General features: G+C 47.7%; 1 protein-coding gene across 5 annotated transcripts in view; it reads left to right on the top strand.

Moving 5' to 3' along the window:
• The window catches only part of DNMBP (dynamin binding protein), a 65,540-nt gene that overhangs the window by 26,268 nt on the left and 22,706 nt on the right, over window positions 1-16,566 (top strand). For 4 of the 5 annotated variants that reach the window (XM_053309799.1, XM_053309796.1, XM_053309798.1 and 1 more), the window contains 2 exons: window positions 1,098-1,220; window positions 1,685-3,553. In XM_053309799.1, coding sequence (XP_053165774.1) covers window positions 1,098-1,220; window positions 1,685-3,553 — 1,992 coding nt within the window. Of the gene's footprint in view, window positions 1-1,097; window positions 1,221-1,265; window positions 1,384-1,684; window positions 3,554-16,566 lie in introns of those variants that run through there. The other variant, XM_053309800.1, reaches the window with a different exon arrangement.

Here is a 16,566-nt window from a genome sequence, read left to right as displayed (position 1 = left end):
CACAAGTAGATGCTGTGAAATAGTCCGATATGCATTAGAGGAACCCTGGGACCTTTTAATCTTGTTCTTGCAGCTGAGCTTATAATGGATCAAATAGGGTTTGTGTCTTGGAAAGATGGGGATTCTGCAGTTTGGGAACCATCTGAGTGATAAGGTTGTGGCATTTGTATTCAGTAAATCCAGTCTGGATCTTCTCCTTGGCTCACAAGCCAGGCTCTCATCTAACCTCCATCAGTGGTGATGAGAAGTAATCTCTTCATGGCAAATGGATCTGATACAGGGAAAATAGGGACCTTGCCCAAATGCTTACTGCTGTGCACTGCCTGGAGCCTTTGGATGGGGCGGTACATAAATGTAAATAATAATAATTACTAAATCTTCTGGGAAAGGAGGGGGGCAAACTGTTTCCTGGAAAAAGGAATAAAAATATGAACTCTCTAAGCACCCATTTATTTATTTTTATTTAAAGAGTTTCAATATCCCAAAGCAATCAGCCTTAACTGGACAGCTGTTATGAATTTGTCACCACTATGATGCCCTTGGGGCAGCACTTCTCTGACACTTGTTACCACCAGAGGTTTTCAGAGTTTATCAGTTCTTGTCTAGCAATGCTCAATAAACACACATGGTTTTAGAGAGACTTTGCAAGCGCATGTGCTATCGAATTGTCTCCTTTTCAGAAAGCAAAGAATGGTTAAGCATCTTGCCAAGAATATCCGGGTTTTGCAAGACAGTTGACCAACAGGGTTTTCAGTAGGCATACTTCAGTTGTGTTCATAACTTTTAGGCTGTGCTTTTACTGAAAGACTGGGAGTCAAATTGGAATGAAGTGTGACTTAATAGGAATCCCTGACATATGAATTAATAGAATTTTATTGTGATATTGCAGATTGCCATTATATAAAATCAGGCATATAACAAAAACAGATCTTACAAAAACAGGCATATACCGAAGCTTGCATGACATATGAAGATAAATGAAGAACGGGGTGCTTCTGACTGAGAGTTGAGTGCCGTGAGTGGAGTGAGGCATGTATTATCACTGTCAATGGAAATGTTTCCCATCTACTGACAACTCTCCCTGTCTCTCATTCCAGGACAGTTTCCCAGCAGTTTTGTGGAGGCAGTCGAAGTCCCTGCTTTGAAACAAGGGGATAAGCTATTTGTCTGCACCAGCAACTTTACGTCCCAGGAGCCTGGCAGCCTGACTTTGCAAAGAGGTACCATGGCTTTCCTGCCTGCATCACTTGGGCAAAGAGGGATCTGTTGTGCCTAGTTCTCATGTGCTTTTCTCATAATCCATCAAGAGGGACCCGCTACCTTGTCTAGTGTGCCTGCTTTCTTCCTCTAAGCCTCAGACACAATATAAGGCTTCTGTTGTTGGTACGTTCATGTTCTGTTGCGCCGATGGACTTGCTGGGGCTGAGCTTTGAGGACCTCTAACAGTAGGAAAGTGTCAATGATGGTTGTCATGGTCCATCTTTCTAAGCCCTGGGATCACTATAGTTTGGCAGATACCACCAAGAGAATGTTGAGGACCCTTGCACCTTTAGGGCTCCCAGTGTCTTGTAAGGTTGAGACTCTTCCATAGAACAGGGGATTCTAAATCTGATGGGTGCTAAGCAAGGAAGGCTGTAGAGGACACCTGAGCAACTCCCTGACCTTGTATTCCTTGTCCCTGCAGGAGACCTGGTGATTCTGGATGGTTCTGTGGCCTCTCCATGGCTCCAAGGCCGAAGCTGTTGTGGAGCCAGAGGCTTCTTCCCATCATCATGTGTGCGAGAACTTTGCCTCTCAGCCTATGATCCTCGATCTCCTTATGGTACCACCCTGGAGATGCCCTCCTATGCCCTGGGACAGGCCCGCGCTCTGATGGGCCTTTCAGCCCAGTTGGAGGAGGAGCTAGACTTTCGAGAAGGGGATGTGATTACCATTGTTGGGATCCCTGAGCCTGGATGGTTTGAAGGGGAGCTTGGGGGTCGTCGGGGCATCTTCCCTGAGGGATTTGTGGAGCTCTTGGGTCCCCTGAAAGCCAAGTGCAACCCAGAGGAGCCAGCGTTGTCTGAAATCCATAGCATTAATGGGGTGAAAGACACGTATCCCAAAGCAAAGGAGAAGGCATGGAGTGATGGAGAGGAGTTGCCAGGGCCCTATGGGGTTGCCCTCTATCAGTTCCAAGCCCTAGAACCAGCAGAACTGGACTTTGAGGTAGGAGACAGGATCCGGATTCTGGAGGTCCTAGAAGATGGCTGGCTGGAAGGACAGCTTCGAGGAAAACGTGGCATCTTCCCCCACAGGTTTGTGAGGTTGGAAGAGAGTAGCCCACCATCTAGGCAGAAATGGGAATCTGGGTGCATAACAAAAGAAGTGGACTCTGAGGCAACCACCACTCACAAAACAGGCCCTTCTGCCACGTGGAAGGAGCCTGGGTGGGATTCAGTCTGCACTGAGAAGAAGCCTGGTGGTCACCTTAGCATGAGGCAAGAGGGCCCTTTGGACTCTGAGCTCAAACAGTCTGAAATCCTAAACCACCAGAAAGAGGGCTGCTTGGAATCCCTTCCCTCAGATGTGCCAGGTTCTCCCTCTCTAGATTCTATCAAAGCTGTCAACGGAGTTTCTTGCATACCTCAGCCTTCACACCAGCCAAAAAGCCAACTTTTCTGTCAAACGAATAACTCAGAGTCTAGTCCAAGCCCAAGGACCTCATGGGGCTACTCGGAGGTCCATACCCCCTTAGAGTGGGACGGAGATACTCACAGTCTGCCCCATAAAAACATCCGTGGTGAGGATCTGGCCACTTGTATGGATGTCCAGAGGCGGAAGCCCAAATCTCGGTCTTCCAGCTTCAGTGGGACTCATGAAGGCCTGGACACTTGGCCTGTCTGGCGTGCTGCTCGGGCTGAGCGTCCACAGGGGGTGCTCCATGGAGAGAGCTGTGGTGACCTTGACTCCAAATTGACAGAGCAACTGGCTCAGTTTGAGCAGAGCCTGGCAGGCCCAGTTAGGCCCAACTATGGCACCCTGCCGCGGGATAATGTCTCCCGCCACTTTTCCATCTTGGATTTCAGCTCTGAGAAGGACATTGTACGTGGTTCAGTGGAGCACACTCCACAGAGGAGAAAGGTGCTGAGGCCACCACCTCCCCGGCCTAGTACCCCAGTTTCTGCCTCGCTTCACTTACCTGCCAGGCACAGCCCCAGATCTGCACCTCCCTCTCAGACTGTGTCCACCTCGGTGCGTCCTTCCAGGCCTGCACCTCTTCCGCCTACAGGCAGCCAGAGGAGGAGCCCTGCTTTAGCCAAGGTACAGTTGGGGAGCAAAGAGGGCCAAGGCAACACTGACAACTCTAGGGGTGCATCTCCATGTCCTTTCCTGCTGAGCCGCATCCAGGACCTGGAGCAAGAACTGGATGTTTATGGGAAGACCCGGACAGAGCTCAGTGCAATGATGGAGCAGCCGCAGGGTGAACTAGGCCGAGCTGAGACCCTGGAAAACTTGGACTTCTGTGACTGCAAAATATCAAGTCTGCGCCTGGAGCTGCAGGAACTGAGGGGTGAGTACAGTAATCCCTAATGGGAAGTATGGGGGGCATTGAGAGAAAGGAGAAGTTGTACCACATTCTGCCTTTGGCATCAGGTGAGGACATGAGAAGGTCTCCAACAGGGTCCTGTGTTAAGCCCAGGCTCCTTTTGTCAAAGCAACGTGGTCGTTAGGAGCATCATCTCCTTATTGTAATGCAGTTGTAAACCACCCAGAGTCGTGTTTGGGGTGGTATATACATATGTTAAATAAATAAAATAAATAAATATTGGCTGGCTGTAAGAAATGCCATCATCCCGAGCTGTTAAAGGGATTTGGTTTGTCTCTTGGAAGCAGCTGCCCTGCTGGTGTCTTTGGAGCGGGGAGGATGTACAGGGTGGCATTTCTCTTCCAAGCACCGTGATGTCTTCCTGAGTTGAATCCTACAGACTGGGGGAGCAGTGGCCTTTTCTAAACCTGCCAAGTAAGCTCCTGGGAGACCTGATCCTTACATCTCTGCTGCTCTGCTCACTTTGCTTCCGTTTACAACAGGGCTGCACAGCTTCAGCCCTCCTGCAGATGTTGGACTATAATACCCATAATCCCTGATTATTGGCCACTGTGGGGATGATGGGAGTTGTAGTCCAAAAACAGCTGGAGGACCAAAGGTGTACAGCCCTGGTTTACAAAATGGACATCCAGCAGCCAAAGACTAACCCTTGCAGTGATGCTACATAAGGCAATAGCTTTGGGAGTGAGAAGCTCTCCAAACCAGCACATAGTTTTTGAGCATATTGAGTATCTTATTGATCAGTTTGGTTGAAACTGGGACCGTGCTGTCATCTCTGCCTACATTTATCTTGCAGGCACTGGATCCCTTATACCTCTCTCGCTCCAGGAGTCCCCACTGTGGGACTCTGTAGCTTCTTTTAGTTACACTGGAGCATTGGCTGACACAAGTAAGCAGGCTTTGGAGACACATAGGCAAATTGTGTAACAAGCCTGATTCTTGGTCTCTGTAGCATCCAGGGAAGTACAGTAAGAACCTTCTTATTCTATGAGAAGTGGTATATGAATATTCATAGTAGTAGTAGTAGTGGTGGTGGTGGTGGTGACTGCAATAAACTTGCCTTTTCTAAGAAGGTGAGGCAAAGGAAGCTACAAAGTTCATAAACATTGCATTAATACTGAGGTTCTCAGATCTGGGTGTCCAGATGTTGTAGTCCAACAACATCTGGGCACCCAAGTCCGAGAACCCCTGTATTAATCTAACTGAATAATTTAAGTCCCAACACCTTTCAGGCTATTCAGCCTTTCTTTAGGGAGATGTTTGCTGCTAAAAGTAGCTTCAGGCGAAGATATCCAAACATGTCCCACCATTTTAGATCAGAAGGTGAATCTTAGTATATCGCCTGAAACTCACTGGGACTTGTATCAACCTCTGTTGGATTAATACATTGCCCATGTGCTTTATAGTCTCCTTTGCGTCAGGACTTGGCATTGCCTTCATTTGTAGGTTGTCAGCTAAGAGGCCTAGAAAAACCCAGGAGACAAGATTAGCAGAGCCTAGGCTCAAAGGGACGAAGGGACCACATGCCTATTGTTTGACTGGAACATCTTGGCTTGATTGTTCTGATGTAAATAGCACTCTTGGGGAGGCCAATTGGGATCATGCAACAAGGTGATGGGGCTTTAACCCTTTGATCCCACCAAAGTCCCAGTCTGGATTGGGGCCCACTCCTGCACATGTAATCTGTCTTGGGAAAAATCGAGCACATGGACCTCAGTCATGCAATAGGTGTATTGTCTAGCTTGATCCTAAATGAGAGGCAGGAGTATGTTGGTACTCTGAAGGAGAATGAGCACATGTTAATCAGGATAACAACCCATGGTGGGGGACTGCATCGAAAATAATGAGGCTGAATCTGAGGAAGAAACCATATCTGGAAAGTGTCTACTTGTTAGTGTGTAGCAACCCTGATATACAGAGTGCTTTACAATTTTTATTTCATTTATCACTATAAAGCTATGTGGTAGGTCATCACAACTTGGAAAGATGCACGGACCGCCCCCCCCCCCAAATTCTTTGAACAAATACATTGTTGGTCCAATTTGTATGGTTGCATAATTTGGAGGTTCCTCCCACCCCACACAGAATGTATAATTTTGTGTTCTTTTGGATTGATTGATTGATTGCATTTTTATACCACCCCATGATGCATTCTTGCATCATTCTTGTGCACTCTGGGCAGTGCACAACAAGCAAAATACAAAAACAAATTGGGGGAGAAAAGCCTGTAAGAGAACAAGGATTTATGTGGAAATGTTAGGGGGAAATAATATTTTGAAGGTAGGGAGATGTGGTCTGAGTTGAGGTTTCAGGGGAATTGCTGATTATTGTGTTTAGCAGGACCGAAATACTCCTGCAGAGCAGCCTCTGCTTTGTCTTTAGCAAAAAATGTCAACATGTTTTCAGGTTTTTCTCCAGTCTTTTGGAATGGAAACCACTGGAGTTAAAGCTATCAGGCTTCTATGCACTCATCAGTAATCTTGATGCAGAGTTCTCAAAGTCTGAAGCAGGGGTAGGTAACCTTGGCTCTCCTGCTGCTGCTGAACTACAACTCCCATCATCCCCCAGCCACAATAAATTGCATCTGTAGTTTCTATCTGAATTGTAGTTCAGCAGCAGCTGGAGAGCCAAAGTTGTCTATCTCTCACCACCCCGGTCTGAATTATATTGGGGAGGAGAGCTAGTTGTGTGGTTGTAGCATGTTTTGTCCCCTTTGCTAAGCAAGGTTTGCATTTGGATGGAAGATATCTTACAGAGCTCACATGTAGTCTTCCATAATGGAAGAGCATATGCATGCTTGCATGCAGAAGATCCTAGGCTCACTCCCTGGCATCTCCAGGTAGGGCTGGGAGATACTCCTGCCTAAAATTTTGGAGAGCTGCTGCCAGTCTGTGTAGAAAATACTGAGCTAGATGGACCAATGGTCTGACTCCGTATAAGGCAGCTTCCTATGTCCCTGTATTTAAGGATTTTACAGTAGGGGTCAGGGCTGAGTGTGTGAAATAGGGGCTTGCTCAAGGGAAACCGATGGGTTTGTATTTCGAAATGAGATTTGAATGCTCTACTGTCCCAGTGTTGCTCTACTCACCACCTTGCATGGCTTCTCTGGGATCAAGTGGAATGTCTCATTTAGGAAAGCATGGGGAAGTAAAACAGGCATGAGTGACGTATTTGTGGAGTCCGTGGTGATGTGCATTTCTGAGGGACTGTCACACCCCAGACTGACAACATTGCTGAGGCTGGCTTCATTACTCCTACAACCAGTCCAAAGGAAGCCTCAGGGTCCAATCTGCGGCTCCTCAGTGTCCCCCTTTTCCCTTGCCCCAGGGCAGTGCTCCTGGGGTGTGGCCCTGTAAGCTCACGCTTACTGTTTTCCTGGTCTGAGGAGCCCTGCAAAGAGAGGTCACTGGCTTTTGCCTTCAGCATTACAAAGCGGAGAAGCCGGTTTGGGCAGAGAGCTTGTCCAATCCCCTGCTCAAGACTGTGGGACTCTGGTTATTCATTACCTGCCAACAGGTGGGAGAGGCTTTCTGGGCTTGCTGCCGATTGGGTGCGAAGGTTACGGCTGCTTTCCCCTCAGCAGTTAGTCAGCAGTGTCCCGGGGCCGAGGTGCAGGGAGAAGGGGACTGAAGAAGAACAGAATCCTGGGGAAGGGGGTGGGGAGGGTGGGGGCACAGCAGAAGGAGCATGTGCACCCACCCTGAGGCGATGAGAGTGACAGACTTTCCAGGACAGCAGCCTCACCCCCGGCTCCCCAGCTGGGAGTATGAGGACTACAGCTCCCTCAGGAGAGGAGACGGCACCGAGGGAGTTGGGCAGCACGGTGACCATGGCTGGGACAACAAATGCAGAACCAGGGAGTTGTGTGGCAGCGGCAGCAGGCCAGAGGGCAGAACCTGCGGTCACTTCAAGAAGGGGGAAACGTGGCACAGAGACTGTGCTATGGCCACAGACTTCAGGGACTGTGGGAAGGAAGGAAGGCGCTGTGAGGACCAGAGGAAAATAAGAAGGGACAACCTGCATGAGGAGCATGAGACCACCAGCAGTAGTGGTCATCTGAAGGAAGCTGGCTATCTCACAGACTCTGAGAACGTCATCAGAACAGGCTGCAGGAAGCCCCACCGCTGGTACAGAGACAGGTGTCTGGATGTTGATGTTGGAGCCTCTAGGAATGGAGACGGTTGGGGTCCAAGCCACTGGAGAGAAGGTGCTTACAACAATTATTACAGGAAGAGGGATGATTGGTACAGGAGTGGCCATAGCTTGGATATGGATTATGAAAAGCATGGTGACAGGTATGTGGACCGCAGCAGAACAGATGGGAAATATTGCCAGAAGGAGGATGGCCGGATTATGGTGTGTGAAGCCTTGTCCCTGAATCTTGGGCACTGTGGGATTCCCGAGCACGACACTGTGGATGACAGAACCCTCTTTGCTGCCCAAGAAGCCCAGGTGTCTGGATCTGAGAGTGGCAGTCAAAGTTTGGAGCCTGGGTGTGAAATGCCTAGGCCACGAGATGCGGTGAATAATGACTGTGGAGAAACGGAAGCAGTGGCTGTTCAGTCCACAGTGGAGAGCCTGCAGGCCTTGAAGAGTGGATGCCCAAGAACACGCACAGGGCGGTCAGACTGGAGCCTGGACTGGGAGGATCGAGCTGGGTGGGCAGGCAGCACAGAAGCCTGGCAGCGGAACAGCTGTTACCGGCGCACGGCTCCCAGTGCCTTGAGGCACCACATAAAAGGAAAGCAAGGTAGGTAGGTAGGTGAGGGAGGAACCAAGGGTTTGTGGGGAGCAGAGTGCATGGGCCTGCATTCCCACACCCTTCCCTGCCCACCAGCTTGCCCTACACAAACTCCTGTGATTACTGCTGCACTGGAAAGTAAACATTGGTTATGTCATTCATCAGTGACTTTTTTAAAAGGGTGGTTAATTGTTGTTTTCTCTATAGACACTAATTGGCTTTCACTGGGCTTTCACTCCTGAGAAGGCTGCCTTGTGGCGATGCCTTGGTTCCCCTGGTTGAACGGGGGATGTGCAAACTGACACACACACACCCCATGGCACAAAACTGCAAAACCTTCTGTGCAGTTTGGCTGGTTTTTGTAACCTGCCGTTTCCCTGCCTAGGGCTCCCAGTGCTAATAAAGCTGGCTTGTTCTCCTCTGTTTCTTGTCAGGTGTGAGCCTGACCTCCTAGAGGGTCATATGCTGAGCTCAGGCTGAATCCTGTGCACTGCTTTGAAATTAGTGTTTCTGCCTCCCTTGGCAACCAGACTCCCCCCCCCCCCAGTATTGTGTGCTGCAAGACTTCCTCATAACTTAATGATGTGACATCTTTACAGTATCTGTACGTTCAAGGGAGTGTTCTGATCTGTCATAGTGGAGCTGGATCTCTTGCTACTGGAGTCCTGCCTTAACTTGGTTTTTTCACTGCAGTGTAGCTGTGGTTCTGCTTGTCCTGGACAGGCAGCTTGGAAGCCAGGCTTGCCTACCACTTTGGACTTGCTCTTTGCAGTGACCCTTGCAGATGGGGTTCAGTAGCTGGTCTAGCCATTTTGGTGTGATCACTTTGGATTACTTGTGTGAAGATGAGAGAGTGCAGAGTTGACTGGGAGGTGCTTAGCACTGGGTTTGTTCTGCTCTTCAAGCTGGCAGCATCTTAAAGCTTCTGCAGAAGTTGCATCAGGTCACACAAGATGATATGGGTGTTCTTTCATTGTTGAATAACAGCAGGAACTAGCTCAGTCTTGCCCTTCAGTGGCAGAGTTGGCATTTTGTGTGGGTATGTAGTATTGCAAACAAACATTAGTTCTATATTATTTGTGTAGCACTTTGCAGAGTAGCCTAAGCAGAAGGCAAGTCCTTGCCCTCTGGGCTCGTGCAAACTTGTCTCTCTCCAGAGGATTCCTTGTGGTCATTAGAGCAATACCTGGGCACCAGTATTGGTCAAGCCCTGAGGCAGAGCATGTGTGTACTGGGGAACCAGTGGAGCAGGCCTGGCCGATTGAGCTACTGCTCAGTGTACCTGAAGGTCCTGTCCTTAGCTGGATCTTAAACCTAAATAAGAAAAGCAGTGTTGTTCTCTTGGCTGTGTGTATTCTGCACTAAGGAGGGGAAAGAACCAAAAGTATGAGCCAGATTAAGCACCCAAAAATGCTGAATCTGCAACCCCTTTTTCTCCCCCTCTCAGAATATTAGAACTCGGGGTAATCCAGTGAAATTTTGGATGATTTGAAGGCAAGCAAAAGGAAGTACTTTTTCACACAGCACGTCATTAATCTCTGGAATTCACTGCCACAAGATGTGGTGATGACCACTGGCTTAGATGGCTTTAAAAGAGGATTAGGCAGAATCAGGATTTCTTTATTACAGTCCAAGACCAAACAGCACATACAACAATAACAGCTCCAGCAGTACCAACTTGAAATGTTCAAATGAAATAATAATGATAATGCTATGCTCTACTAACCTGGCACCACAATGACTTATGCCTTTCATGCTAATAGGAACATTAACGAATTGCTTTCTGATAATACAGGCTGTGGTGTAAAATTTGGCCGTATGATAGACAGTCTCGGCATCAACATAAGAGAGAATAAGATTCACATAAAATCATCCAGTCTGCCTGGATGCTGTAACAGAATTGGACATATAAAAGAGGAGTGTATATCTTTATAAAATAGACAGTAAAATCACATATGCTCAACTGATTCAATTATGCATGAATGACAGGGACAAAGTCGTTGAGAATGTGGCATACGGCAAAATCTTCCATCCAAAAGTGCCGAAGTTAGCACATTTAGTTGGGGTCAGAGTAGAGGTGCAACATAGCTTAGTGTAAGGTTATAAAGATAATTAGCTGGAGAGAGGATCTCTTTAGGGCTTCCCTACATCCATACAGTGTGTGATTTGGGATCTATCATTTCGGATGCAGTATCCCATATGTGCTGATGAATTAATACTTTGGCCTTTTTAAGGCTTATACAGACCAACTCCAAGATCAGAAAACCATAGTTCCTAAGTTTCTCTTCTAGCGCATGTTTCCACTTGGAGAGAGGATTAGGCAATTTTATGTGGGATAGGTTGGTCAATGCTGTTAGTCAAGATGCCTAAATGGAACCTCCATGTTCACGGACAGTGTACCTCTGAATACCAGTTGTGGGGGAGCAATAGCAGTAGAGGGCTTCTGTTCCAAGTCTTAATGGCTAGATTCTTGGTGTTCTTAAAAAAGGAAGGAAGAAGTTCTCGGGATGTTGAATTCTGAACCTAGACCAAATTCTGTGCTTGCCGGTGTGATCTGCAGAACACACACAGACATGGCTATTGTGGAGACTCTTCAGAGGATCAAACCAGTGACTGTGGCAAGAAAGAAGGGGCTGCAGGTGGAGTGAGCCAGGCAGCTGGTGTCAAGCTCAACAGGTACAGAGCTCTGACTGCCCAGTATGAGGGATTACTTTCCCTGTTTCTAAGTGGGTGCAAGAACATGGCATTTGGATATGTTGAAGAGACTGCAGTGAAGAGCTGTCATGGGCACCTTTGCTCGGGGCTGGGCCAGGTACCAGTGAGCTATACTGACTTTGGCTTCTGGTGTTCTTCTAGGATGGACAAAACCTCCGAAAACAGGAGCACCTTTAAAAGATTCAGCAACAGGTAGGCAACGTGTGGCTCTTCAGATGTTGCTGAACTACAACTCCTATCATCCTCAGCCACAATTTATTATAGCTGGGGATGATGGGAGTTGTAGTTCAGTAACATCTGGAGAGCCACACGTTGCCTACCTGGAGGGCTGGAGAACAAGCTCCTGAGCAAATCTTGTTCCTGTCTATTCCACCCTCCAAGTCTGACATTGGGCAGTGCATGGAAAGCCGGGACAGAAGCTTGTATTCCAGAATCTCTCATCTCTTGACTTGGTTCACACGTTATGCCGCAGATAGTTTTTCCACTTGAGTCTCCTGTAAATGCTGTAACCTTTGAAGGGAAAGCATGTGTCTGTAAACACACTGGTTGTGCACGTGCACATATGTCGAGGAGCTGGGATTGGCTACGGCTGCCTGGTGCGTATTTAGGAACTGACACCTTCAATCTCTATAGATAGAGAGGCGCAGCGGGGAAGTAACTTGCCTAGGGAGCAAGAGGTTGCTGGTTCAAATCCCCGCTAGCATGTTTCCCAGACTATGAGAAACACCTATATCAGGCAGCAGCGATATAGGTAGATGCTGAAAGGCATCATCTCATACCGCGTGGGAGGAGGCAATGGTAAAACCCTCCTGTATTCTGCCAAAGAAAACCACATGGCTCTGTGGTCACCAGGAGTCAACACAGACTCAACAGCACAACTTTACCTTTAGAAGAGGCATAGCAGGCAAGTGAGGCTTTGAGAGGACACTGCATGAGTGTTGTGCAGCTGTCTAGAGAGCAACCCCAAGCTATCACCTTGCCACTAGGAGTGCATGTATACTGCAGGCTGGGCAGTGGTAACCGCTTTTGCTTTAGACTACAGAAAGGCCCTGGTGCCCAGATCTGCCATGTCCTGCAGTTTGCTCCAGGAGAGATCATACTCACTGAACACCTGAGCCACAATCTTCTTTTATTCCTTAATTTTTCCATTATAATCGCACATACATAAAACACAAAAACAGACTTCAATCCAGCAAACAGGATTTTGGGTCAGGTGCTAACTGCATTCAAATGCTAACCATCTTTGAAAAAATTATTCATTGTATTTATAATCATGATCAGCATCTGCAGGGAACCACTGGGAGCAGCTGTCCAGAGATTTGGGCTGCAATATTACCAGTACACGGATAACACCCAGCTCTATCTCATTGTTTGCGCCAGATCTCAGGGAGTCAATGACTGCTGAACTAGGGGTTGGAGGCAGTGATATGGGGCTGGATATTGGCAAACAAACTGATGCATAATCCAGGTAAGATGGCGATACCTGTCGGCTGCAATCTGCTCTAGGTAAAGTTTCCAAATACTTTTCAAGGGCAGCCCCGCACAGAGTGCATTGCATAGTAATTCGAATGTGCTGTGACCATTGTACATGCCATAGTCACATCATGTTTGAATTACAAGGCTTCTATGCAGAGTTGCCCTTGAAAAGAATTTGGAAGCTAGAACAGATTGCAGCTGACAGGTTAATATCTGGAGCCGCTCAAGTGGATAATATCACCCCAATACTGATCTTCACCACCTAATGGCACAGCGAGGAAATGCTTCACTACCAAGCCAGAGGTTGCCAGTTGGAATCCCCTCTGGTGTCTTTCCCCTGTGTTGGGCAGCAGCAATATAAGAAGTTGCTGAAAGGCATCCTCTCATACTGCGTGGGAGGAGGCAATGGTAAACCCCTCCTGTACTCTAACAAAGACAACCACAGGGCTCTGTGGTCGCCAGGAGTCGACACCGACTCGACGGCACGCTTTACTTATCTTCAGTCAGTATCTGTCCCATATTCTGAATAGAGTATCAATTATAAAACTACCATCTGTATAAAATGTTTTCTTTGATGTTTACTTTGCCTTAGCAAATCTTTCATAGGGAGTTCAGTGTAGGTTTGTTCCACATTCCTTCAGCATTTCCCTGCGATGTGTCTCTGCAACCTCCAAAGTTATCTTAATTTTCCTTAGTCAAACAGCCTGGTATCTGGCAGCCTGAAGTACTGTTTTTGCCCTTCCAGTATTTGCAAAGTGTTTGGTCACCGTTTAGTCATCCATTGCCTGAGGAAAAATGCAGGAACAGTGTTTGGTTCTTCCTGTGAGCAAATGGGTGTAACCCTTATCAGCTTTCTACTAGACAAGCTAACAGAGGTTAGTGCTTTTCTCAGACCAAAGTTTAATCTTCCCTTATCTGTCTGTCCATCAGCCTCTGTGCTGTTTATGCCTCTCCTGTAGCGCTTGAGTGGTCCAGGGTGGCTGTGGAAGGGCCACAGTGGTTAACTAGCCTCAAATATACTGAGTGGCAATATCACACGGTGGGACGGGGGGAAGGCTTATCTTCTCCTAGCCTAGACAATCATTTTAGAAGTCTTTGGCATACCACCGCACAGCCAGATGCTCCGCTGCAGCACAGATCGTTCAAGGCCGGGACTCGTTATCCTCTGGGTATCCCACAATGCACTGTGTGATGAGCGTGGTGCATTGGGGGATACCTCCATGAGATGGGTACTCTAGGCCCTATCCCAGCACTATCTATCTTGGCCCCATGACACTATCCTAGCAGCTGGGTTAAGAGTGTGCTTGCAACTTTAACCTCGGCTAAAAGCTGGGCTTAAAAGCAGGGTTAGGCAGGCTGGCAGGGTCGGGATCTGTGTGGATCCTAGCACATGACCAGCCTAACTCCATCCTCTTGGAAGAGGAGAGCTGGTCTTGTGGTAGCAAGCATTACTTGTCCCCTTAGCTAAGCAGGGTCTGCTCTGATTGCATATGAATGGGAGACTAGAAGTGTGAACACTGTAAGATATTCCCCACAGGGGATGGAGCCACTCTGGGAAGAGCAGAAGATTTCATATTCCCTCCCTAGCTTCTCCCTGATAGGGCTGAGGGAGATTCCTGCCTGCAACCTTGGAGTAGCGGCTGCCAGTCTGTGAAGACAATACTGAGCTAGATAGACCAATGGTCTGACTCAGTATATGGCAGCTTCCTATGTTCCTAGGCTGGTTGTGAGAACAGCCATAGTGTTAAGTTATTCCCATTTCCCCAAGCAATGAGAAGTCCAAGGGTAGTGCTGGAGCAGTTGCGGGCCTCCAGATGTTGCTGAACTACAACTCACATCATCCCCAGCCACAATAAATGGTAGTTGGGGCCAATCTTCCCTCTAATAGGGATTCCCAGATGTTGTTGGCTACAGCTTCCATACTCTCCAAGCAAAGGCTGGGGATGCTGGGAGTTGTAGTCAACAACATCTGGGAATCCCTGTTAGAGGGAACACTGGTTGGGGCTGATGGGAATTGTAGTTCAGCAACATCTGAAATTCTGTTACAGTATCCAGGCAGACCCGAGATGCCAGGGAGTGAACCTGGAATCTCCTGCAACTGAGCTATGACCCTATTATCTAAGGGGAATATCTTACAGCAGATAGTGCTCACATGTAGTCATCCATTCAAATGCAAACCAGGGTGGACCATGCTTAGCAAAGGGGGCAATTCATGCTCACTTCCAAGCATGCTCATTTGCTTGGAAAGCAAGACCAGCTTTTCTCACTGGAGACTTGAGTGGTCTTTGATTGTTTAGTTACACAAACAAATATATAGCCCACTGTTCTTCATTGCAAGGCCTAGAACCAGTGATGACACCCAATGTCCCTAAGTTCAGTTCCCTGACTAATTCTTTATTAGGCCTGTACAAAGCTTCTGCTGAAGCCAAATACTCTATGCAGTCTCCCTAGTACCATGCAGAGGCAGCTGTCCCCAGTGCTGGTGGGGCTCCTTAAGGGAAATGGAGCCCTGTTCCCAGCACCATCTTGGAAGGTGATTATGGAGCTTTGGGACATGTAGTCCTTCCCAGTGCCTTCCCCATAGAGCTCTATAGGGAAAGTGCTTGGAAGAGTTACACTTCCCAGTGCTTCATGTGCACCTTCTAAGATGGCACTGGGGCTCAACAGGGCTCTGTTTCTTTTCAGGGCCAACTTCTACACTGGGAAAAGAGCAGCAGTATTTGGAGGTTAGTATGCCAAAGTGTTTCCCACTTGAACAATGGTGAAGATCACCAATACAGGCTAAGCCTATTGCGGACAGGCAGAATGTACAAGCAGAGCCTTTTGGAAGCAAGCGAACTCCTAACAACAGGCAGCCCAACTACAAATCCTGCATCAGGCTCAAAGAGAACTGTGTAGAAGTTCCCTGAAGCTTCTCTGGCTGCTTCCAGTTAAGCCCAATTTCTCCTAAACATCCAGCTCTGTCTGGCGTTGTCTCCCCCATTCAAACATTATTCTTCTGCCTCTCTCGCTCTCAGAAGGGTCTGAGAAGAGATTCCCAGCCATCAAGGAAGACTATTTTGTTAAAGCCCCTGACCATCCATTAGTTTCCCAGTGATGGATGCAATCGCAGTATTCAAGACAACCAAACTCATTACAACGTTTGGTAAAAACAATTGTATAGGAAGTGTCCAAAGCTTCTACTTAATGTTTGTTTGGATGTTTGTCTGTTGATGTCACCTGAAGATGTGGACTTAGTCCATGGAGAGTTGTGACCAAGCACATTTGTCAGTCCTGGCTAGTTTGGGCCAGTTGGGGAATAAACACTTCCCCACTGATAATAAATACATAAACACTTTAAATAATAAAGAACAAACATTTCCCTCTGAGAGGGAGTAATTCATATGAATATATGAACTTGTGTTACCTTGTACTGAGTCGGGCTCTTGGGCCGTTTAGGTCAGTATTTTCTACACTGAATGGCAGGGCCTCTCCAGGTTTGATAAACAAGAATTGGATCCCAGGATCTGAATAGCTACCATCCAGGTTCAAGCTTCAGAGTTCAGTTTGGGGGTGAGGTAGATATGTTATGTCACACAGCTCTAGGGACTTGGGGTTCTTGTCTGGTCAATGATCTCTGCTTAGAAATGCTACCAAAGAAAACCACATGGCTCTGTGGTGTAAACCATCCTGAGGCTTCTTGGGATAGGACTGCTATACGGGAAAGAGGATAGGTCTCCGGTACATTTAAGAAATGCATGGAAGAGGGAATTTCAGCAGGTGCAGCTTGTCACACAGGCAGAAGAAAAGCTGCACTTGTGATTAGACAGGCTCTATGATCAGACAGGCCCTACACTGTCCTCACAAATCTTGCTCTATGGCAGGGCTGCTCAACTTTGGCCCTCCTGCAGATGTTGGCCTACAACTCTCATAATCCCTGGTTATTGGCCACTGTGGCTGGGGATTATGGGAGTTGTCATTCAAAAACAGCTTGGGGGGCTAAGTTGAGCAGGACTGCGCTGTGGCAATGATCTGCACTATTTTTCAAGTGGGGGCCGCTTTGGCA

Source organism: Hemicordylus capensis, chromosome 3 (genome assembly GCF_027244095.1).
Source record: "Hemicordylus capensis ecotype Gifberg chromosome 3, rHemCap1.1.pri, whole genome shotgun sequence".
NCBI classification, from domain to species: Eukaryota; Metazoa; Chordata; class Lepidosauria; order Squamata; family Cordylidae; genus Hemicordylus; species Hemicordylus capensis.
Note: the sequence above shows the minus strand (reverse complement) of the source record. Positions and strands in the feature narration are given on the sequence as shown.